This window comes from Cheilinus undulatus, linkage group 14, assembly GCF_018320785.1.
Source record: "Cheilinus undulatus linkage group 14, ASM1832078v1, whole genome shotgun sequence".
Classification (NCBI taxonomy): Eukaryota; Metazoa; Chordata; class Actinopteri; order Labriformes; family Labridae; genus Cheilinus; species Cheilinus undulatus.
The window spans coordinates 13738649-13764372 of record NC_054878.1 but is presented as its reverse complement, the minus strand read 5'-3'; the positions used below and the strand labels follow the sequence as shown (position 1 = coordinate 13764372).

At 39.9% G+C, this 25724-nt stretch overlaps 1 protein-coding gene across 1 annotated transcript in view; it reads left to right on the top strand.

The window, feature by feature from the left end:
• Positions 1-15450, top strand: part of tshr (thyroid stimulating hormone receptor) — a 48244-nt gene extending 32794 nt beyond the window's left edge. The window contains exons 5-10 of the mRNA XM_041806208.1: positions 80-154; positions 760-837; positions 1459-1527; positions 4531-4608; positions 12275-12463; positions 13506-15450. Coding sequence (XP_041662142.1) covers positions 80-154; positions 760-837; positions 1459-1527; positions 4531-4608; positions 12275-12463; positions 13506-14961 — 1945 coding nt within the window. The 3' untranslated portion in view covers positions 14962-15450. The remainder of the gene's footprint in view (positions 1-79; positions 155-759; positions 838-1458; positions 1528-4530; positions 4609-12274; positions 12464-13505) is intronic.
• Positions 15451-25724: the final 10274 nt, after the last annotated feature.

The window sequence follows — 25724 nt, the reverse complement described above, 5'->3', positions numbered from 1 at the left end:
TGAGCATCCACTAACCCTTTCACCAGCCGCTATTTGTGCTTTTTAAGTGCGTTGACTGTTTCTCTCCTGTCCTCTTCAGGGGAATTTTCAACACCGGCCTTACTTTCTTTCCTGACTTGAGCAACATCCACTCTAATGAAATGAACTTCATCCTGTAAGTTGCTGTATCCTTACAACTTTTAAACTAAGCACATTAATCAGTTTTCATGCTCTCTTAAACTACAACTTGAATGAATGTTAATGTTGGCAGTTAATAGCCGTATTAATGCAGGGCCATTACTCTGACCATCATAAACCAACAAGACTGTCAGAGAGATGAGGATCTATTATCTGCGTTATCATGCTCTACATTAAACACTGTTTAAGGATTAGAGGGATTTTCCATGGCAAAGAGAGATTTTTGGTTTTTATCATTTCTGCAGCATCATGATGATTTAAAACTGATAACTATATGAGGGTCAGGATAAAGAGATTTGATGAAAAGTGATGTAAATATCCAGAAATGTCACATCATCTGTAAATGATTAACAAAATGTCCTAAAAGGATGTTGTATATTTTCTGTATGCATCTTTGTTTTTGAGTCAGTCAGCATCTGCCTTTTGCATTTTTACATCTTGACCATCTAATTCAGTTTTCTACTGAGTCATAACACTTCAAAATATACTCCTCATTTACATTCCTTTTCGCCACTTTCCAGTAAAGGACGAGCAGTTACAAAACCACTTCATTTCCTCAAAACCAGCTGTCTTTCTTTGCAGGGAAATAGCCGATCACCCCTACATCACTGAAATCCCGGCCAACTCGTTCAACGGCATCACAAGTGACGTGCTGACAGTGTAAGATCTCTGCAGAACCAAATTTATAGACATAAATGTATGAACATTCTCCAAGATGAAATGTTAGATCTAATTTAGTGTGCATAGTTTTATCATAGATTTTTATGCTAAAATTTGTGAGGGAAATGTGAACTTATTTGAAACTGGTGAGTGCGATAATGCTAATAATGCCATTTATTCCCAAATCCAACCAAAACCATAAATAGCCACTAGAAGCAATGGATATTTGCCAAAATGACCTCACTTTTAAAGGATGTCCTCACTCTGAGTTTTCTTGAATCTGCCAGAAAAACCAAACAAGTCCACAAAGACACTCACACAAAGCAGGCAATAACATGTTACTTTTAGGTTTGGGTTTTAGGGTAGAGAGATTATCATTTTTTTATCCCTAAAATGGCATTTATGGGAAAATTGGGCTAAAAACCACAAAACTACATAGACAGATAAAACCTCAAAATAGACTATTAAATAGGTAAGACTTTGTATTTCCCTTAGTAAGCTATACTGACTGAAGCATAAACACATGACAATTTTCAGTAGATCAGTTATTAAACTTTAAGAGACCACAAGACCTGTGCTATTTTCTTATCAAGACTTTAAATCTCTCATTTTCTTTTTCAGGATGTTATATGGAAATGGCTTCAGAGAGATCCATCATCATGCCTTTAATGGAACCAAACTAGATCAAGTGTAAGTTTTTATGTCGTGTGAACAAAGGATGTCCCTAAGCGTCTGTTTCCCCATTCGGCTAAACGCAAATTTAAAATTTTGTTCAACCAACTAGTCAGAAGAGGAGAAAATCCTTAGAAAACAGTCCTATTCCTCAAAGGGTTATCGTGTCAGTGGGTGTACAGTATGGCTAACATTTAAAGCTAGCTCTGCCAGCCTTCGTTCCTCTTCACAGATTACTATCGTGCTTTGACTGGGGACCTCTTTTCACTTCAGTGACCCTCAATAGCCTACGTACTACTTTATTTTTATTTATTCCTAAAAAACTGTCATACCGCGCTGTTCCTACTACAGGCAAACCACTAGGCTACCGCTGAGCTTCTCATATTTACGTCTGGTGAAGTGCCGTGGAAAAGCTCAGACAGGAAGGCAGCGGCCATTAACTGAAGCTACAGCGCCCTCTATTGGCAGAAGGTCTATTACAGTTTAAAAGATTTCAAGGCCATGTTTATAAAAAAAGATAGGTAATAGTTTAACTGACTCGTAAATCTCATGCCGGCTGATTTGATAAATGAACTTAACCGTTTAACTGTGCACATCCCTGATGTAAACCAGATAAACACCTTGTTTGAATATACCTGTTAAAGGATGCTTTATATTCTGATTGGCCCTTTTTCTAAGAGTTAAGTGGACCAAACCTGTTATTTTGTGTCCAAATATAAAAGCTAATGTACACTGATAAATAAACATGAACTTGTACTGAGGCCAATGCTGTTTACAACAGCAGTACATCGGCATAGACACCATCTTGGAGAGGGGTAGCCTTGGTTAATGCAAATCTACACAGAGGTGTGAAAAGTATTCACATTCATTACTCAGGTAGAAGTATAGTTACTAGGGTTTAAAAAGACTTCTGTAGAAGCTGAAGTATCAACTCAAGCTTTTTACTCCAGTAAAAGTGTAAAAGGACTGGTTTCAAAACTACTTGAAGTATAAAAGTAAAAGTAATATAAGGGGGAAAACTGCCATTAAGGACAAAAGCTTAGGCCGAGCCACAGGGGCCTATAGTGCACTGTTATATTAAAATGTTAATGTTGAAAAATTTGGGATGCACCTGTTTCAGCTGCATTTATGCCCATTGAAAATGAACGCATTTTAGTACAATGCAAATACATTCAAGGACCATATATGTGTACTACCAACCTCCTCGCTGGTGCTTGGTTGGGACATTTTTCCTGAGTTCTCTTGAGTCTCTGCCACAGACATCTTCGTACTAAGCTACATATGTCTGCTATTTCCTTGCTGGAGTGTGACGTGATTTGTGTCATGTGCACATGTGCAATGGATTGCATACAAACCAATAGGGTGTCGGAATGGTATTTTGTATATACTTCTCATCCAACCACAATCAAATTCACTCTATCCGGTTGGCGCAATTTATCTGGGTAGGTTTTTGGGTTTTTTTATTTGTGTGTTTTTGAACGATGACAAGCCCGAATGAAAACAAGCTGAAATGAAATAGGAGTAACAAGGCTATTTTTCAAATGTAAGACGTAGAAAGTACAGATAATTGCTTGAAAATGTAAGGAGTAGAAGTAAGAAGTAGGCTGAAAAATAATTACTCCAGTAAAGTATAGATACCCAAAATTTCTACTTAAGTAAGGTAACAAAGTATTTGTACTTAGTTACTTTACACCTCTGAATCTACAACGGTGGGAGGTCTATCCACAGTTATAACTTGATGTAGTTTGAATTAACTTTCAAGGCTTTGGTCACAAACATCAAACATGATACTGGATTTTATCTAATGTAAGATTACTGACATCGTCTGTTTTCTATCAATCTTAGACTTTCTGCTAATTTTTCATTTATTGCCACCATCACTCTTGGCAAGACAGCTAATTATGTGCAAGTATCAAAGCCTGTTTTTTCTTTATAACCATAACCAGCACTGTTCCTATCAAACTGAATTGGAGCTGTGGTAAAGCGTTATTATAGGCCTTTGTTTATTATTCATCAAATGTTCCTCTGCCTACTCTTTCTGCTTTTTATTCAAATGAAAATCTAATCCCAGTTTTAGTTTACTAGGTCAGTAAAATTAGTGGATTCGGAGGTCAGTCAAGGCTTCTTGTTATTCTGCCTGGATTAAATACTTTCTGACATCTGGCATGAGTATTTCTTTGCCCAAAGTTGCACTACAAAGCAGTCGGATCACAGTCAGGTCTCTGTTCCACTCAACCTCTTCTCATATGTACTCAAAAGTGGCCAAAGCCCAGCTCTTGATTAGAGCACTGCAGCTCTCACGGGAAAAAAGTTTCCGAAAGTGGGTATCAGGAAGTCTGCATTATGAGTTTGACTCTCGTTCTCTTAGCGACACTGAGCCCTCAATCTGTGTCGGACTTTAAGAAATCAATTTCACACTCACATTCAATGACCTCAGTGGGATGAATGATGAGAGAGTGGGTAGGCATTTCTTCCCTCTTTTGTCGCAACATGTTTTCCTTTTTATTGTCACCCTGTGGTCCGGAATCCTACGTACATATTCAGGATATGAGATATTAATGGCATTACCCCCTTTTCTTTTGCAACACCTACACACATCCTTATAAAAGTCAAATTAAGCCATTGGTGTGTGACTAGTGAGACTTCACACATTGGTGTTTATGCTGGCAGTCGATCTTCTCCGAGGAGAGAACTGATCCCAGCACAGCCTGACCAAGAAAAACACACCCCTTACAGGTCAATTATCCTTATTAGATTTAAGGGATTCTGGGAGATGTGTAGTGAGGGCAGTGTGTTAAAGAAGTAGGCCACCATGTCTTTTATGGTCTAATTTAAATCAACAACCTGGTTTAAACCTTCTCTGTCATGTTTTACATCTGAAATGGGAGAAAATAAACAAAGTTGTGCAGTGATGAGGAATGGTAGAATATCATGGCATGCCTTGCTCTCCAAGTCAGTTTGAATTGTGAAGGAAGGATAGCTTTTCTCCATATAAACTTTACTTTGTGCTTTCTTTTACAGTGACCTCCACAGGAATAAATACCTTACCAGGATGGATGACATGGCTTTTGCAGGCTCCATCAGTGGCCCCAATCTTCTGTAAGTACAGAACAGGTTAAAAATATGAGCCCCTCAATGCAGTTTATTATTAAAACAAGTTATTATCATGCTCAAATATGTCTTAAATTTATAAAAGGGGCTTTCAAACCTAACCTGATGCATTGGGTTAAAGTGTACTTCCACAGGAAGGAACAGGGCACAGATGCTAACTAGTCCATAGTTCATTCGATCAGTGTGAACACAAGCGTACCATACTCAGACACCATGCTCGAGTCCGTTTGCAGAGGTGATCTTGGAAAAAGAGACATGTGAACTCAAAATATGTTGCAGTGTTTTGCCGTGCCTATAAAAAGTATTCATTCCCTTGTTTGTTTTACCCTTTTATTTTTTTATTAATCAATCATGGTCAATATAAATGAGCTTTTTAGACACAGAAAATACAAAAAAAACTTTTAAATGTTTAAGTGAAAGCAGATTTCTCCATATTAATGTCAATTAAATAAAAATATTTAATGTAAAATAAGTGACTGCAGAATTATTCATCCCTTTCAAGTCAGTATTTAGTAAATGCAGCTTTGGCTGCAATCACAGCACTGAGTCTGTGTGGATAGGTCTCAATCAGGCTTGACACTACAATTTTACTCCATTCTTCTTTGTAAAACTGCTCAAGCTCTGTCAGGTTGCGCAGGGATCAAGCCTGAACAGCCCTTTTCAAATCCAGCCACAAATTCCCTTTTGGATTGAGGTCTGGGCTTTGACTCTGTCACTCCAGAACATTCACCTTGTTGTCTCTACACCATTTCTGTGTAGCTTTCACTGTATGCTTCAGGCCACTGTCTTGCTGGAAAATAAATCTTCTCCCAAGTCGTAGTTCTCCTAAATAAATAAGACTGTTTATCAGGATTTACCTGTTTTTGCTGCATTCATTTTACTCTCTACCTTTACCATCCTTCCAGGGCTGGCTGCTGAGAAGCATCCCCACAGCATAATGCTGCCACCATGCTTCACAGTAGGGATGGTTTATGGTGATGTTGGTGTTTGGTGTCCACCAAATAAAGTGTCTTTTCTGCCAGAAATCACCATTCAGGTCTCATCAGACCAAAGAACTTTCTTCCACTTGACCATGGAGTCACCCACATGCCTTTTAGCGAACTGTAGTCTAGATTTGAGTGATTTTTCTTCAGCAGTGGCTTTTTCTTTGCCATTCTCCTATAGCTTTGACTGGTGAAGAACCTGGCAACAGTTATTGTATGCAGAGTCTCTCCCATCGCAGCTGCTGAAGCTTCTTCATAGGTGTCTTGGTGGCCTCTCTCACTAGTCTCCTTCTTGCACGGTCTCAGTTTTTGAGGACGGCCTGAATATAGGCACTGGGAATGCATTTGAGTTGACCTAGTTACTGGTGACCTCTTTATGCAGCAGCCTCCTTCATCAGTGTATGAATGGGTGTGAATGACCTGTGGTGTAGCCACTCTAAGTTGTCAGGTGGCTTGGAAGGAACTGTGCATGCTCAAGGCCATTTACCAGTCAATAAAATAAAAGGCTAAGTTTGGTAGCTGTATTCTTCACACCTTGTCATGGTCAATTTCAAAGATGTTGTCATCATAAATGTGCAGACTGCATCAGACATGTCTGTGAAGGTGGATAGAGTATCATGACGAGTTGAAATCATTCCTCCACAGCTGCGTCTCTGACCAAGAAACCTGAAACACATTGTGTGCGAGCGTGTAAGGGAAAAACATCCAACATGTCTTTGATACTGTCGTCTTCTCTTTGATGCTCTCAGGGTTTTTAAAGCTCACTTCCCGTTTTTACAGGTGTTTGATGCTAAAACCTTCTTCCACAGATGTCTAGCTGCTGGGATGAAGCCATTAAGTTTAGTGTTAGGTAAACGTGTGTGCAGGACTTCATCCTCTGAGGGACATGTCCTCAGTTCGGTCACCTCCATGAGGTCATGGGTGAAACATCTGCGAATGACAAAATCAGACCAATCATAGACTCTCAGCTTCTTTTATTCACTGCCTTACACAATCCTCCCCATGAGAGGGGAAAAGGGCAGAAGAGAGGACTAAAAAAGAACTATTAGGACTTGGCAAATCTAGAAATGTTTGGCTTGTGATTCTTATATTTAATCAAATTAATCTGCAGATGCTATGACTAAGAGCTTAATGGGTTAGGGAACTAAAGAAAGCAAAAGAAACTTGACCTCTACACGGCCCCTGGAGGGGGGGGGGGGGCTGACATAATGTCCTGATAATGGGATCACTCAAGATGTTGCATATCTTTGTCACGATGAGGTTGAACTTGCTTTTGCATGACAGACTAATATAAGAAATACCACATGTAATTGTTTAAAGATAATAAAGAAGGGAGGATTATATTCTAGGAAACAGATGGATGGTGTTATTTAATCCTTCGATGAACTCCATGGTCTCATGTCTAGCTCCCTACAAAGCTTTGCTGGTCTGTTTCAGAGCGTAGTCTGGCAAAGACATGGATGTAGTCACCGTGAAGTCACTCGTTGGTTCCTGAAAGCATATCGTGGAGCCTGATTATGGTGGATGCAAAACCGGAAGTGCTGATTTGACCTCATTTTCAGCCGGTCTAGTAAGAGTTGAGATGAGTGAGCCTTGTGGTAAACAACTAGTCAGTCAAACCAACGATGCCTCCAATTACACTTTGTTATGCAAAACTCGTAGGTTTCATATAATCATTAGAACAGATCCGTTTGAAAAATATTCATCCACTATATTTTTTACCAGGCTTAATTTTGCTGTTAAAATGAGCAGAATAGGGAGTCATGTTTTTTGTTGCCAGTCTCATACAGACTCTGCAGGTTTTTGCACTTCTACATTGGCTTCATTTATCAGTAACAGTTGCAGCTTGTTCAATAGTTTAAAAAGTTATTTGTTGCTTTCTTCAGCAAACAAGTTGCAAAGTTTTGAATCAGTTTGATTTGTTATTACCTTCACCAAGGAGGTAGTTAGTTTGTTTGTTAGTTAGATTGTTAGCAACATAACTCAAAAAGTTATGGACGGATTTTGATTACATTTTCAGGAAATGTCACAAATGGCATAAGGAAGAACTGATTAGGTTTTGGGAGTGATCCAGATCACTGTCTGGATCCAGGAATTTTTTTTAAAGGATTCTTTACTGTTGGGAGATAGGGCTGATGGCGGAGGTCTGTGCTCTCCGAGTGCTTTCCTAGTTATCTGTTTGTTTGGCCTGGCAAAGGAGATACCAGACACATCTTAAACGTTAGTCAGAGTTGTCTGTGCTTGATGTGTGCATGATTTGACTTCGTGGTGACCTGGACAGATTTAGACTCTATGAGGTTTCTTAGTCTCAGTTAATTGGTTCTGCATATGCAAGCAGAGATGGGTAGTCTATGGTGGTTGTCTGTCTGAGCTTATATGATGGCGTCTCTGGGCCTCGACTGATGAAGCTAGTGTGCAGAGATAGAGAACTGATGCTTATATCCATACTGATAGACTGTTATACCCAAAGAAATTCTTTTTGATTAAAAATCAGTAATAATCATACTTGTGACATTAAAATGTCCTGTGTCATGTGGATAGATGTGTTGTATTTTGTCGAAAATAAAGGGTCAATTTTAGACTACTGTGACTACAGAAAGCCTTAAAGAAACCAAGACAAACCACTGTAAGTCAGTTAATATTGGTGTGAGGCAATCAGCTAGCAATGAAGAAAATAAAGGGTCAAATATAGACTAGGCACAATAGACAAACCACTGTAAGTCAGTAAATATTGGTGTGAGGCAATCAGCTAGCAATGAAGAAAATAAAGGGTCCTAAATGCATGAAGGGTGTTAAAAAGTACAGTGTGTAAAACTGGAAATATTAGCTACATCTGATGGTAAGATTTTGGTTTGCAACCCTCAAGCCTAAAACACACCTCGATTGCCTCCCCCAGCTTACATTGGCAGCAGCACATCAATGGTCAAACTCCCCACCAGCCACTGGACTAGGGCTGAGAGCCCACTTGGGGCTCAACTCTCTACCTCACTCAGTATTAAAAAAAAAGCTTTCTTCTTCTGTGCTCTCAAATAGAGATGCTACTTGGCAGCCAACATGTAAAAAGCAGCTGTCCTCTCAGGAAAAAAATTTGAATTGAGCAGCAGCATAAACTGCCACGTTGCGTGGCATCCCGGTGCCACAGGTGTGGGTTTGTATATAGCAGGTAATGGGGACGATGATTTGGATGCAAGTTTGACAGTGCCGGTGTGTTCTGGGATTCATTCCTGGCAGTAACCTTGGCAACCAGTGTTTTTTTTTTTTTAAACAGTATCTTTTATTTGGTCCCCTCTGTGGTACTATATTTTGCAAGATGCAAAATATATAAATATAAATAACTGTACCTGTAATGTGTGAGTGGAAGTATTCAAACCAGGCCAGCTAGTGTTTGCTAGCCATCTGTGACCATGGTTGGAGCTTGCCTGGCCCTTCCACTCCACACTCCCTCATTCTCTGTGAATGCCAACCAACTACAGCAGTTTCCAGAAAGTAGTTTATTTGGTAATTACTTTAACAAAACACCAAAGTTTAATTTTCAAATAGAATTTTGCACTGAGAAGGTAAAAGTGCATCGCCATTTTTTATTATTATGGCATGGTGCAAAATTAGTGCTTGCAGCGTATTTAGAACCCTTAAAAAACATTTGATCTCTCACAGGCCATCTAAGGCAGAGAGAAAGCATTTTGAAATTTTTCCTCTCAGTATCCCCTACCTTCAGCAGCTCGCATTGATTTTCCCACAGGTGTTGAATTTAACCTTTTAATGCGTTTTATTAAACACCCTTATGAACACATTGATGAAGGCATTTCTTTATAAGGAATTTGTTCCCACATTTTCAAAGTATTTCCTTATTATATATGGCAAATTCACTAAGAATGAGTTATGGCCACTCATAGCACCACTCTCTGCTCTTTCAAAGCATGTTGTTCTGATATTAAAATGAAAAAGGACCATAAAGTTTGGCAGTTGGCTCTTGTTTTTTGTCTGATTGTGGAGAGAAGCTGTCTGCAGCTTCACTCTCTGCTGCACGGATCTGTTCACTCATCATTTCTGAGGAAGCTAAGCTCTGCCAACACGAAGATGATGAGCTGGATTGGGAGTGAACACTTCTTCCACTTTATAGTGAAGTTGAGTCTCAACAAGAGTGATAAAAGTTAAGCTTTTCTAGCTTTCTGTCTGGAAAGACCCTGCCCTTGTATGCCCTATGTGCATGAGCTGCAGACTGATAAAGCATCGTATCAAAGTCAGTAATTACAGATTTTATTTACTGAAAGCTTATTTTAAGGTCATACAGTGGTGGAATTTTGCTGTTCTGTATGGAGAGCGTTTAAGCCTTTGTATGTTCTATGTTAATTAGAAAGCCACAATCCTTATTACACCCTACTGCCCTGTTTACAGTGCATTAAAACAGATTTAGATCTGTTTTAGGCATTTAGGGTCCAAGTGGTAATTCTTAGTACTTTGTGAGGATGAATCTCAGTGTGTACTGAAATCCGTTTGAACTCCAGTAGCTTGGACTTCGTACAGAGGTGGTCTGGGATGTGCTAATCTGCACTGGATTGGTTGTGTAGACACAATGCATAGTGGCACCCATTAAAGACCAACCTGTCAACTTGCACAATCTGTTGTATCCCGCTAGGCTTTATGTCATCCTGCCTCACGTGGAGTGATGGGAATTGTTTTTAGAAATCTGGACTTTTTGGCTTATCTCAGTAATAAGCTGTCTGTCAGCTCTCAAATGGCTCTTCAGTTGGTATCAATTAATATCTTAATAACAAAAAAACTGAAATAACATTGCCAGAAGCCAACTCCCACTGCTCGCAAAACAAGCCAGCCTGTGACTCCCTTGCAACTTCTTGTCTTAAATAGAGCTGTCATTTCAATGTAACCAGTACCCAACAAGGTTATTTGATAAATAACATATCACCATGTCCTTTAAAAGCATGTTTATGCAGGATGAGGGAAAAAGAAGCACTGCTAGTCTCATAGTCTGGGCTAATTTGCCCCTATTGCCCCCCATTGGCCACAGCTTTACTTTGATACTCAAGTCATAAGAGAGCTATGGAAATGGTGTACCAGCTGTTGTTTGCAAACCAGGGTAGTGAGTTCAAATATCAGGTTGTCACTGAAGATGTATTATTAATGTATAATATGAATGCTCGTATAGAGTGCAGTTACTTTGTATCCAAATGTGCAAAAACACATTGCTAATGCAAAATGTAAGCGGGGCCTAAGTCACCAAGTCATGGGTTAATACGTAGGTCGCAACAGTTTCATTTGTTTTAGGAAGTTTGCCCCTTGGGATCGCTCAGACGAAAACAGTTGACGCACTGCCGAGGTTTTATGGTAATGGGTTTTAGCATTGTGGGCTCTGAGAACCAACTTTTTACAACAGGTAAAATTGATGTTCAGTTGTCAAAGAACAAGAATTGTAGTCAGCTGATATGATGCGCTAACGTTACAAAGCTGAAGATTGCCGCAGGTTAGCGAAACCAAGCCTGACAGTAAACCCAAGTTGCCTTTAACCTGTTACTGCCTGTTTGTTCACACAAATTACACAACCAAACCTTAAAAATTGACTGAGAAAAGACAGATTTAATTTATCTGTATGTAAGTTGTTCAAGCATAATGAGTAAGCCTGTTAGCACATTAGCTATGAACATACAGCAGCCAAGTAAGAGAGTCTACAGAAAACACCAACAACAAACTGATACAACAAATAGTTAACCAACAATCTGCCAAATTTGAACTATGTTGAAATGAGGCATTTCACATTGAATTGGAGTCTTACCCATGGTTGAAGCACGGGGGGGAGAAAGGGTACTGATTACCTGGGCCCACAGTTGGGTGGGGTGGGGGGCCCTGAGAGGCCTGCAATGAAAAGTGTGTTTTTATTTTTATTTTTTTCTGAGTAATTAGTGTCAATATTGAATCAAAAGTGACTAAATGAGTCCCTCAACAGACTGAAGTTTGGATCAAACAGAAAAAAATACAGTACTGGGGCGCCCCTGCTCCTGGCTTAAAAATGTCCAAATGGTATAGTCCAGCACTGCCAAATAATGCAAGTAATATGATTTAACCACAGTCAAAATATTGCTGATAAATTGGGAATTTATTGTTCAAAAATACATTAAAATGCATAGACATTTGTAAAAATGATACAACACTTGATGCTTGGCTAGCTGGTTAAGGGGGGCCCTGTGTAATATTCTTTCTGGCTACACCCCTGGTCTTACCAATTGATGGTTGTCTAGTGTCAGTCCTAATAAGCTGATGAACTCAAATGTAACCTCTGTTAACTTAAAAACTATAGAATCCAGCCAGAGAGAAACCCCTCCTCCATGAATAATTCAGTGCTGTCCTCTTACTGATGGTTCTTCCCACAGCTGAAGTAACGTTATTGTGGCTGCTTTGAGGTGCAATAGCCACTGAGTTGTTGCCCTTGTCATAACATAAATGACATAAATGTAGCTTTCACATACAGTACATATACACCTTTTTGTCTACCACTCATTTTATCCAGAACTGCATCATTACTTTCCTGCTAATACTCCTTATATAGCTGAAAACTAGTATTCAAATTGACTGGCTTGGCAATTGACAGGCCTGCATGGAGACAGTTTAATTCAATCTATGATGTATCATCTGGATATGTTTTTTTTTCTGTCTTTAAGGGATGTATCAGGCACGGGGGTCACCTCCCTGCCAACCACAGGTTTGGGCTCTCTCCGGGAGCTGAAGGCGCGCAACGCCTGGGCCCTCAAGAAACTTCCACCCATTAAAACATTCAAGAACCTCAGCATCGCCAACCTCACCTACCCTAGCCACTGCTGCGGCTTTAAAAACCTCAAGAAGAGGCAGAGGTGAGCTTTTTATTTCAGTCTTATTGTGAATTCATTGAAGGTACTTAAGAGAGTCATAAAAGTCAAGTGGATAGACAAATGAACAGTATAAGAGACAAACAGAGTGCAATAGACAGCTCTTGTTGTCTATGTTTTTGGATGAAGTAACACAGTGACCGAGTAGAAGCACTTGTATGGTGTGGACTCTGGCAGGGATTGAATGAACTCTTAGACGTGTTTACCTTCAACTTTTTACAGGGCTGCTATAATTAGTGCCACTCATTTTTGTTATTTTAGGAAGAAGGTTGAGCCCGACTAGTAATGACTCTTCAAAACAGTCAATCTCTTTTCCTCTACTGGACGTATTATTTATTTGATTTGGCACATAGAGCTGGTGAGAGAAGAAGCCAGCAGCCTGTTGCACCAGTGTTGTATGTCCTAAATTGTGACCTAAGTGGTTGTGTCATGGTTTGGTTGAAGATGCAAGGTTCATTTTACCTAGAAGGGCTTGGCATCCAAACTAACTGAAATAGTGTTGCAAATATGGCATTTTTACTGCTTGGGACCAATTAATTACTGGCAGTTTTAGTGCAGTGTTTGTTACAGTGCTGCTCTTTGTGTCAAATTATCTCCAAAGAGGTTAACAGCTGGAAAACACTTAATGCTAACTGTCCATCCATCCATTTTCTATACCGCTTATCCCGTTAGGAGTAGCAGGTGTGCTGGAGCCTATCACAGCTGTCATTGGGCGAGAGGCAGGGTAAACCCTAGACTGGTAGCCTGTCAATCGCCAGTCTGTTAATCCTCAAAGTGGATGAAAAATATGACAAGGCAATTGCATAAGTGATTACCAAAGCACACACTCTAGAGCCAGTGTAAAATATCAGGGTTGTTTTTTTTTTGTTTTTTTTTGACGATACTTTTGCTAAATCAGTACTTCTAAAATGGTCTAAATGGTGCCTGGTCAGTGAAACTAGAAATTATCAACTCTTAAAATAAAATAAATCACCCTGAACAAATTCACATTGTTAATAAATTAAACCTTTATTTTGTGTCTTTTCAGCTATTTGGAGTACATGATGTGTAACCTGACTGCTTTCCAAGATCAGCATCACAAGCGCTCTGTGGGACCCCTCAGCATGCCCTCCCTTGAAGGAGACAGTGCGGTCGAAACAGTCCCAGACGATGAGCAAAACGACGGCGTCCACAAAGAGCTGCATCAAGACTGGGGGAGAGGTGACTTCCACGGCAGCCTCCATTACCACGCGTACTTCGGGGGTCTGCCAGATGAGGATGTGGGTTTCGGAGAGACTCTCAAGAACCCCCAAGAGGATACCAGCCAGTACTTTAACAGTCACATCTATTATGTGGTGTGTGAGGAGGGGGAAGAAGTGGTGTGTGCACCAGTCCCTGATGAGTTCAATCCTTGTGAGGACATAATGGGGTTTGGCTTCCTGCGAGTGTCTGTGTGGTTTGTGAGTCTGCTGGCTGTTTTAGGAAATGTTGTGGTTCTGTTGGTGCTGCTCACCAGCCACTACAAGCTATCAGTCTCCCGCTTCCTCATGTGTCACCTGGCCTTTGCAGACCTATGCATGGGGATTTACCTGCTGCTTATCGCTTCTGTAGACCTCCACACACGATCAGAGTACTTCAACCATGCCATAGATTGGCAGACAGGCCCTGGATGTGGACTTGCCGGGTTTTTCACGGTATTTGCCAGTGAGCTCTCAGTGTACACCTTGACTGTGATCACTTTGGAGAGGTGGTATGCCATTACCTTTGCGATGCGCCTGGATCGTAAGCTTCGTCTGCACCATGCGGCAGCTGTGATGCTCGGCGGCTGGGTCTTCTGCCTCCTTTTGGCATTGTTCCCTCTGGTCGGGGTGAGCAGTTACCAGCGGGTCAGCATTTGTCTCCCAATGGACACCACCTCCACAGGGGCGCAGGTCTACATCCTGTCTGTGCTGGTTCTCAACATCCTGGCCTTTCTGGTGATCTGTGCTTGCTACATCAAGATCTACTGTGCAGTTCACAACCCTCACTACCGATCTGGATCAAAGGATACAAACATCGCCAAGCGCATGGCTGTCCTAATCTTCACTGACTTCTTGTGCATGGCGCCTATCTCCTTCTACGCCATGTCTGCAGTCCTAGACCGGCCCCTCATCACTGTGTCCAACTCCAAAATATTATTAGTGCTGTTCTACCCTCTGAATTCCTGTGCCAACCCTTTCCTCTACGCCATCTTCACCAAGGCCTTCAGGGGGGACATTTTCATCCTCCTAAGCAAGGTGGGTCTCTGTCAACAGCGAGCTCAGCTCTTCAGAGGCCAGACGGTCTCTTCAAAGGGCAGCAGCGGGACTTCTCAAGCCCGTAGAGACAAGGATAAGTTTAGAAAAGGAGGAAGAGGAAGCCAGGAAGAGGTGCCAATCCACCTGAAGAAGTGCTGCGGACATACTTACCACCAACCGGTCTGCCAGAAGGCAAGTCCTGAAGAGAACCAGAGCCTGAACACATGAGCCAAACACCAGCTCAAGGTAGCAAAGCATGACAGGTTCAGGTGGGAGAGAAGAGGCCTTGAGGTGTTTGTGGACAGATCTGTTTGGATATTTAACAGGGAAGTCCAGGATTCAATATCTGCTGCCAAGTTCAGCTGTTTTCACAATTTGGGCTGTGACGATTTTATGGTTGCAGTTGTTGGAGGATATCAAGTGTTTCTGAAATATGAGCCCCACTTCGTCTCTCTTAGAGTCCTTTGTAATTGAAGGGACAGGCTGGAAAAAACGGACTGTTGAGAGAAAAATTGTTAAGGTAAAATCTCAAATACAAGAAAATAAACACCAATCTTTTAAGTATCTGTAATGATATATACACAAAATCAACTTGAAATCAAAGGAAATATGACAGACTTTATATGAAGGTTTTGAGGAGATGTATTTATAATCATTATAGTGTTCAAGGACAGCCTGCTGGCTCAGTGCGGAGACATAAAAACACTGCATTTATGCTGTTTTATCATACACTTTATGTAAATACACATTGATATCCAGTGATTTATGAATGAATTTTGTGAAAATTCTGTGCAATTTTTGTTTTTCTCATTTCTTGTCAATTGATTTATCAATAATGAACAAGTATAGCGAGTAAGTGATGCTGAGTTTAGTGTTATTGTGCAAATTGTGCTTTTATATGGTCTATACCAACACATTGTTGATGTATCACTGTCTATGATTTATAAAAAAAAGTCTGTACTCCTTTTATGTGTGTGAGATTTATTTAATGTAACCTAATGTCATTACTTTCAGCTTTTAATGACTCACGTCCTCATCTTTAGAGGGCATGTGATCCAGTTACAAAAGTAAACACTAGACATATTTTGATTATTAGCAATTTTCTACTAATTACACACAGGCATGATAATCACAAATCTGTAGCGTTAAAGCCTCGTCCCTCCTCTGGAATGTCATGGTTGTTTTTCTTGCATGATCCTGATATTTTTCCATCCTCTTGCGGAAACTAGTGACTTCTACAATCAGCAGAGATACTTCGCCTTCACTTGGAGAGCTTAAAGCAAATACAGCAGAGGCACGTGTGAGCCGCATCGCTTCAGCTTGTGTAATATGGAGTCATTATGAGTTAGAGGACACCCTCTGCCAGTGCAGCTCAACATCTGGTTAGCATTTCATCTGCTGGGTGACATTTTTCTAGGCAATGTAAAGATGAACTAGGGGGGGATTTCCTGGAAAAAGGGATGGTTTCAGACCCAACATTTTGGAGCAGACTTCTACGGTTTGTTAAGAAAGTGGTACAAAATTCCCAAATCTTTAACACACTTTTACAGCGTCAAGTCTAGTCCACACATTAGCAGGAAGTTTTGAAATGAAAGGGTTCATCATGTCTCCATTTTGAAAAATAATCCTGTGCACACATGCCACATCCTCAAAATCATCCCCTCATTCACACCAAAACTAAAAACATACATTTTTCTTATGCCATGTCTACAGCAGTATGTCTTTCATTGTGCAGGCAAAGGTTTATCAATTTTAGTTCAGAAAAAAAATTTAGATTTTAAGTAGGCCCTATACATGATTGATAGAAAAATCCTATTTATTACAGAAGTTTCGCATCCATATTTTCCTTCTGGATACAGATTCTGACACCAAGGTATTGGGTATCAGCTGATACCGAGTACTGATCCGAACCTTCTGGGCTGACTAGCAATTATTTTAAACCTATATTTGACTCAGAACGTGGCGCAACAAGTAGAATCATAATGTGGTTATTGAGTTTTACTGCTAAATATTAAAATTGGTAATACGGGGGGGGACAGGCTCTGTCTCTTGTTCCATTATGCTCTATTCGGGCAGTCATTAGGGAACAGCCTCCCATTGGCTGACAGACCCTCACAAAGGGTAAACAATATGATGGTGAGCATTCAAGCTAGTGGTAGGAAATGATCGTAATTTGATTAAAATGGATAAAAAGATGTTTAATATCGGGTTTACTGGTGGGGATTTAATCATTAAAGTTCCGAAAAGTCACACGAGTTCCAGGCTCATTGAAAATGCTGCCACCAGGGATTCAGAGGCATCAGTAGTGTCAATGGGAAAGCACACCAGCTAGCTTCAAGAGGAAAAACAAGAAGCAACACTTTATGGTTCAAAAGTTAAAACTGTCACACAGCCACCATTCTTTGCTGCTGCAGTGGGTCCTTTGGCTCTTCTTCGCTGCTCTAAAAACGGTAGCCCGTGCATGCAGTGCTTCCTAGCAGTGAAGAGGAATTGATTTCTGGTTTATGGTGCTATCATTTATCATGGCTAAACGAAGCTAAATGTAAAGCTAAACCAAACTGTATCTGATCGGTGCATAAACTCGTGTACTTGCCAATACTAATTCCTGCATTTTAAGCAGTACCGGATGGATTTCCAATACTGGTATCAGAATAGGAAAAACTCTACCATTTATTTTACCTTTTATTACTATTAACAGAAGGTCAAACCTTTCTTTTTTGCAGGTTGGAAATAAAATAAATTCACCAGTTTTCCTCCTTCTACACACAAATGCCAAAACAGAATCTCTAAAAATCTTCTCCCTGGAAGCAGTTTTTCCAAAGGTCACCTAAAAATGCTGCTTGCTTTGTACAAAGGCCAGAGTGAACTGAAAACCCTGTTTTCAAAAATACCCGCCTATGTGTTGACTCAGTCTCAGTGAGTACAGCATAAGAAAAACTCTAAACTGGGAGCGTTTCTTGTTTTAAAGTTGAAAATATCATAAATGGCATCTGCTCTCTGTTTTCCAGACTTTGGCTCCTGCTGAAAATTCTTACCAGACTAACAGGACATCATTTTCAGCTGAATGTTTTCCACAGCTTTATGTCTATCTCCTCCAATCACCCATTCACAACAATCCAGCGTAGAGTCCGCTCTTCAAAGTCTAAACACACAGACCTGAGCATGCTGTGCCTGGCTGCATCTGTGAGGGCCTCTTCCCTCTTGCTGCCAGTTTGTCTTTACTCAAAGTTCATGCTTGTTTCACAAGTGTTTGTGTGTCAGGGTTGATCAGAATCAAAATCACTTCACATTGGCATGGCTTGTTTGCTCGGTAAATATGAAGAGAACACCAAGGAAGCAGGCCTGTAGCTAGGTTAGGAAGGTTGAAAGAAGCCCCAACTTATAACCAAAGATCCAGAATCTCAGTTAATAGTTTTTTTTTGTTTTGTTTTGTTTTTTTAATTTAATGAACATATTTTATGTAACAATGGCTACTACTAAATTGATAAATGCTAAAAAGTAAATGCTGCATATGGCTTCTATGGCATGATTTTTTAGTGCAGTGTTTCAGAGTGTCATTTTTTAGGTTAATTTTTCATGTGTTCCTGTGCTTTTACCTACACTGAAAAAGGTAAAACATTGGTTGAACTTAAGAAAAAATGAAGTGATCAATCACACGAAACAGTTTGAGTTGAATCAATTAATTTTTTTTTTTTTTAAATTAGGTAAATGTAAATTTTTTAAGTTCATAGAAACTATGTTTAAAGGTTTAGCAAACCTAACTATTTTAGATTGTCCTAAACTAAAAATAAAAATGTAAAAGTTTCTCTGAATCTTTTGATGATATAATGTACTGTAGGTGGTGGGATAATTAAAGTATTTGCAATTTTACGCTGAGGAGCATTTTCCTGAAATTGTTCTACAATATTTAGACACAGTTTTTCAAAGATTTGTGAACCTCTGCCCATCTTTACTCCTGAGAGACCCTGCCTCTCTAAACTGTCCTTTTTATACCCAGTCATGTTTCTGACCTGTTGCCCATTAACCAAATTAGTTGCAAAATACTCTTTCAGCTGTTTTTCATTAGTGCTACTTACTTTTCCAGCTGTTTGTTGCCCTGTCCCTACCTTTTTTAAGATGTGATGCTGCTGTCAAATTTAAAATGAGCTTAAATGTCTAATGTAATGTTTAAATGTCTTAGTACCAACATATGATATGTTGTCTATGTTCTATTGTGAATAAAAAATGGGTTTATGAGATTTGACAATGATTGCATTTTGTTTCTAATAACATTTTACACAGTGCCCCAACTTTTTTGGAAATGGGGTTGTACTTAAGTGACTGTAAAATACTGCAGTGAATGTTCCAACTGCAAAATGTGGTGTATTTCTCTGTAGCGTGTTTGATTTTTGCAGGTAGAGGTGCTTTATTGAAGAAAAGCTAACTTTTTCAGGAGCATGTGTTTTGTCTCATCCCACACATGCCAAGTTTGTACCTGTTTTACATCCCGACTGGGCTATGTCTTTGTCTTATAAAAATCATTGTTAATCCTCCTGTTGATTACATCATAATAAGCACTAGCTGTCTGGGACCATCCAAGGCCTGACTGTCTGCTTCTGCAAGATCTTATTTGCATTCTCAGTGCAGCCATCTAATTTGAAGCTCACAATAATTTCAAAATAAGGGGCCATGAGGCAAAAGGTTAGGCCTGAGTCGTGACATACAGTGCTTAACAAATTTATTAGACCACCCTAACCATAACCGAAGTAAGGTTTATGCCACAGCTGCCCTATATTAACAGCATTGGTAATTACCAAAATCATTTTTTATGTTTCTGTAGTGGTTAATACACCAATATGTAGAAGCTCTTTCACCAAAATGATATTTTTAATGCTAAAATATAATTATTATTGTTATCCATGAATTTTCAAATTTACTGATTTACAAAAAAACTGAAAAAATGGTAAAGCATATTATTATTTCTTGATAAATATGTCAAATTATAGTTATTTACTTGCATTCCTGAACATAAAAATGAGTTTTAGTGCTTGAATGTTATGCTTGATTAATTCCTGACTCCTCAGAGAAGCCCAGTGAGCCAGCTCAAATTTGGATATAAAAAGGTGAATTCAGTTTGAAATTCCTCATTCCTGTTCAAAACGGTAAAATGTTGAGAGCTCACTGAAAATGAAAGAGTCCGCATTAAAGCACTTCATGATGCTGGATGGTCTCTGAGACAAATATGACAGGTGGTCTAATAAATTTGTTAAGCACTGTACCTGCAGAGCCATCCATGGATAAATCTCCACTTAGAACTCATGAAACAGTCAAGTGTTGTCTTAGCGCCAACAGGATCATCACACTGAATATCAGAGAGCTGTGAGTTGTATTCACATAGTTTGCAATCTTACCAACAGTCAGGAGAGGCTGAACAAACTGATAGAGACAAGGGCTGGATTTGTTTTCACATTCTTCATGTAGCTTCTTCTCAGGCCTGCCTCATCATTCCTTTCTCAGTATTTCAAATAAACCCATCCCTGAGCTGTTCTTTAAATAAGCAGGGCAGGACCAGACGATGCACCTCGCTAACACCAGATAAGGTTGCTCGAGTCAAATACGGTGGGAAAAAATCATGAGAAGGTCCAAATAGATGAGCTGCAGTTTCCATTAGGAGGATTTCAAAAGCCTCTGGCGGTCTGAGAAGGTCAAAGTGGACAAGTATCCATTAAGGTCTTGTTCTTGGAAATATAACATCCCTGCATTTGTGAGGTCATTACTTACGGTACTGCATGGACCAGTAGGCTCTTGAAAAATCACACTCCTCTCTTGAATGACAACTAGAGCGAAACAAAAAGCCCATGTCAGTGAAAACATCTCCTTGTGTTGTTCTGAGTCCCCCTTCTCTTTTTATGATAAAATTAAAGGTAAGGGATTTATATTTCCTACAGCCACCAGCCATCTCACCATGATCCATGGAAACAGGGCAAGAGCTGTTGGATGTTAAAATCCTACTCTGCTTCATATATTTGTGTGGATTTCTGGCCCAGCTCATTGGCATTACACAGGTGTAGTGCATGGCACACAACCAAAATGACTTAATCAGAATGCCATATTGTTCATTAAATACGCATTGGAGGAAAACCTGGCTAAAGGCCTAAAAATAAAGTATTTCAGTCACTTAAGAGTGCCAACTTTCCCAGTAGCAATTAGTGGCTAATTACTTGGGCACTGATGCTTGCAGAGCTCTGTTCTTGCTACAACTTCCCAATAGTTAGCAAAAGATGTTTGTGCCTGAAGCAACTGAGCAGTGCTAAGTATTTGTTTGCTTTAGAAAGATAATATTTGTTCTGTTTGAACTGATGAACTCTGCCAAAGATGCCTAGTCACATCCAGATTGCTTCACAGTATTTGTGTTGACTCAACACTTGGACTTAAGCTGTCCAAGCCTTGAATCAGATAATTCTAAGGCCAAAGGCTGTTTAAAAATTTAACTACAGGGTTCAGACAAGGAGAAAATGTGCAAACATAAAAGTATTCATTTAAAACCCCAAATCCAAATTAACCTCATGAGACCTGAGCTTTTATTTGTTTTGCATTTTTGATAACTCCTACTTAGCTGGAATTATTAGGACCAGATAAGTATAATAATGAAACACTGTGTCTAAAACAAGTAGTTTAGAAAAACTGTAGTCTCATATGAGGACAGTGGGTTTTTATTTATTGTATGAAATAAAGTAAAGACACTTAAGTGTGACAAAATATGGGATCCTACCAAAATGGTAGAGTCAAAAATATCCTGAGAGAATAGACTTATTTATTCCATAATTTTTATGCCTGCAGAATGATAAAGACTAAAGGGACGCATTTCTACATTTTTTCCACTTAAATCTGCCTTTGTATTTTTACTGTTTCCTAATATTTTTGTCTCCAAATTTTCACTTCTGAAACAAAAACTTTGAAGATAAAATAAAAGTGATCTTAAAAAGCCTTTAAAGGTGCAGTGTGCCATATTTAGCCAAGCAGCATTTAGCAGAACAAACCTGGTAAAAATGATATATAATATTTATAAGCAGGACTATCTAAATTGGTGTTAAATCACCTAGATACAAAAAAATTGCTATTTTTTTTTAAATGAACTCGGAATAAGCCTTTTATTCATACATAGGGAGGGTCTCCTCCCCGGATGCAGCTATCTTGGATTTTTGCATGTTTCCATGTTTGCTTAGAAGGCACCAAATAACAGATATGCTTTTTTGGTTTTTTTTTTTAAATTCCACTGGTTACCACAGTTCAGCAGAGAAATCAACATTTCCGTTTTACTCACTGCACTCAATTTTACTCAATTCTTCTTTGCGAAACTGCTCAAACCTTGTCAGGTTGCACAGGGATTTGGTGTGAACATCACTTTTCAAGCCAAGCGACAAATTCTCTTTTGGACTGAGGTCTGGGCTTTGACTCTGCCACTCCAGAACTTTCACCTTGTTGTCCTTAAACCATTTCTGTGTAGCTTCTGTGTGCTGTGGACCATTGTCTCACCGGAAAATAAATCTCTCTCTCTCAAGCAGACTGAAAAAGCTTGTCCTCCAGGTTTATCTTATATTGTGCTGCATTCATTTTAACCACCACCTACCTTCACAAACTGTCCAGGGCCGGTTGCTTAGAAGCATCCCCACAACATGATGCTGCCACCACCATGCTTCACAGTGGAGATGGTGTGTTTGTAGTGGTGTGCAGTGTTTGGTGTCTTGTCTGATGGCAAAAAGCACCATTTTGGTCTCAACAGACCAACAAACTTTCTTCCACTTGAACATGGAGTCTCCCACATGCCTTTTAGTTAACTCTAGTTAAGTTTTAATCTGGGTGTTCTTCAGTGGCTTTCTCTTTGTCACCCTCCCATAAAGCTTTGACTGGTGAAGAACCTGGGCAATAGTTCTTTATGCAGAGTCTTTCCCATCTCAGCTGATGAAGCTTGTAAGTCCTTCAGAATAGTCATAGGTGTCTTGGTGGTCTCTCTCACTAGTTTCCTTCTTGCACGATCACTCAGTGTGTGAGGACAGCCTGATTTAGACAGATTTACGTGTGACCAATATTCCTCACATTTCTTGATGATGGATTTATCCGAACTCCAGGGATGGTCAGTTGCTTAGAAATGTTTTTACATCCATCCCCTGATTTATACTTTTCAGTAACCTTTGTCAGAGTTGCTTGGGGTGTTATTTTGTCTTATTGGTGTAATGGTAGCCAGGAATACTGACCACACCCCCATTTTGAATCAATCAGCAACCTGTGGAGCTTTTGTGTCCAGCATGCACAATATCAGGACCTTGTAACAGACGAAGATACTTGAATTCATCCATCACTTACCTTATCTACTTCAAATAATGTGGGGGGGAAAGCCTACAACAGAAGCTGAAATAAAAGCTGTGGGTTGGCTAAGCACATCAGCAGATGGAAAAATATCTTGTTTACATCTTGAACACAAAATCCTGATTAAATTAGTATATTTAAACCAAGACGTGTGGCTTAATAACATCCTTTCTCATCAACACTTACTATATTTCCTATTGGATACTCTAAAAACTCTGAGACAATGAAGGAAAATAGGAAATGAGGAATCACTTTTAAATCTGGATGGAGCCTCTTTGTCCAAAACAGTTTGACATTTTGAGTCTACAGTAACACAGCACTGCCAAAAGGCCTGGCTACTGAAGCCTCCAAACTCTTATTTGACCATTCAGCTGATTGGCAGTCACCATCAGTTAGCTGTAAGCAGAGAAAGCCATATAGCCTTAGCTGGACATCTCCAGGGCCTCATTATAAGCCTCATTCAGCAGCAGCTCAGACGCTTATGTCTGAGTGCCCAGAAGTAGCAACAGGGCCCACTTCATCTGGAGCAGCCAGGGATACATTCCTCCCGCACTAGGTCTGTTCAGGGCTGAATACGTCTTTGTGAAGCCTGATATGTTGTAGAAGTGACAGCCTGCCTCAAATCCATTTACAATCAGGGGCAAAAATCTCAGTGTAGATTCTGCTTCAGCTTTAATCTCAGACAGCACCACACCTTTATCTTATAATTACCTGTGAGGAAATACACAGGGATTGAATCAGTTTGGGTTGGAATTAGAGAAAAGGCGAAGAGAACGCCCATGCTGTGAATACCCTGACAGCCGTCCAGACACTGGATTACAAGGCTCGAAAGTGGAATTGAAGACAGACTGGGGCTGATTCTGGGTCTCACACGTCCATGTTTTGGTAGATGTAGTAAGGAAGTGAGCCTCAACGATGGCTCTGTGTACCACAGGAGGTACTTCTGTATTAGCAGTTAGCAAATATGTTAAAAATTATAGTTTAAGACAGCTAGTTTAAAGTTTGAATTTCAATTAAAGTATAGCCCACAAGACAAGGCATTTAGCAAGCAGAACAGATCAGCTGGCTTGGTTATATAGAAAGCTAGCTTACGATTGCAATAGTAAGAAAAAAGAAATCTTTAATTCTTTAATTGCTGCTGACTGCACAGAATGTTAATTGTACAGTTGCAGGAAAAAGTATGTGAACCCTTTGGGAGTTCTTGGATTTCTGCATAAATTGGTCATAAAATGTGCTCTGATCTTCATCTAAGTCACAACAGTAGACAAACACTGTCTGCTTAAACTAATACCACAAAAAAATGATATGTTTTCATGTTTTTATTGAACAAAACATGTAAACATTCACAGTGCAGGGTGGAAAAAGTATGTGAACCCCTAGGCTAATGACTTCTCCAAGAGCTAATTGGAGCCAGGAGTCAGCCAACCTGGAGTCCAATCAATGTGATGAGATTGGATGTGTTGGCTAAAGCTGCCCTGCCCTATAAAAAAACATACACACCAGTTTTGAGTTTGCTGTTCTCAAGAGGCATTGCCTGATGTGAACCATGCCTCGCACAAAAGAGCTCTCAGAAGACCTACGATCAAGAATTGTTGGCTTGCATGAAGCTGGAAAAGGTTACAAAAGTATCTAAAAGCCTTGATGTTCATGTGTCCACGGTAAGACAGACTGTCTACAAATGGAGAAAGTTCAGCACTGTTGCTACTCTCCCTAGGTGTGGTCGTCCTGTAAAGATGACTGCAAGAGCACAGCACAGAATGCTCAATGAGGTGAAGAAGAATCCTAGAGTGTCAGATAAAGACTTACAGAAGTCTCTGGCACATGCTAACATTTGTGTTGACAAATCTACAATAAGTAAAACATTAAACAAGAAATGGAGTTTATGGGAGGACACCACGGAGGAAGCCACTGCTGTCCAAAACAAAACATTGCTGCATGTTTGAAGTTTGCAGAAGAGCACCTGGATGTTCCACAGCACTACTGGCAAAATATTCTGTGGACAGATGAAACCAAAACTAAGTTTGGAAGGAACACACAACACTATGTGTGGAGAAAAAAAGGCACAGCACACCAACATCAAAACCTCATCCCAACCGTGAAATATGGTGAAGGGGCCATCATGGTTTGGGGCTGCTTTGCTGCCTCAGGGCCTGGACGGATTGCTGTCATTGACGGAAAAATGAATTCCCAAGTTTATCAAGACATTTTGCTGGAAAACTTAAGACCATCTGTTCACCAACTGAAGTTCAACAGAGGATGGGTGATGCAACAGGACAACGACCCAAGGCATAGAAGTAAATCGACAACAGAATGGCTTCAACAGAAGAAAATACGCCTTCTAGAGTGGCCCAGTCAGAGTCCTGACCTCAACTCGATTGAGATGCTGTGGCATGACCTCAAGAGAGCGATTCACACCAGACAAGACATCTCAAGAATATTGCTGAGCTGAAACAGTTTTGTCAGGAGGAATGGTCCAAAATTCCTCCTGACCATTGTGCAGGTCTGATCTGCAACTACAGGAAATGTTTGGTTGAGGTTATTGCTGCCAAAGGAGGGTGAACCAGTTATTGAATCCAAAGGTTCACATACTTTTTCCACCCTGCACTGTGAATGTTTACATGTTTTGTTCAATAATAACATAGAAA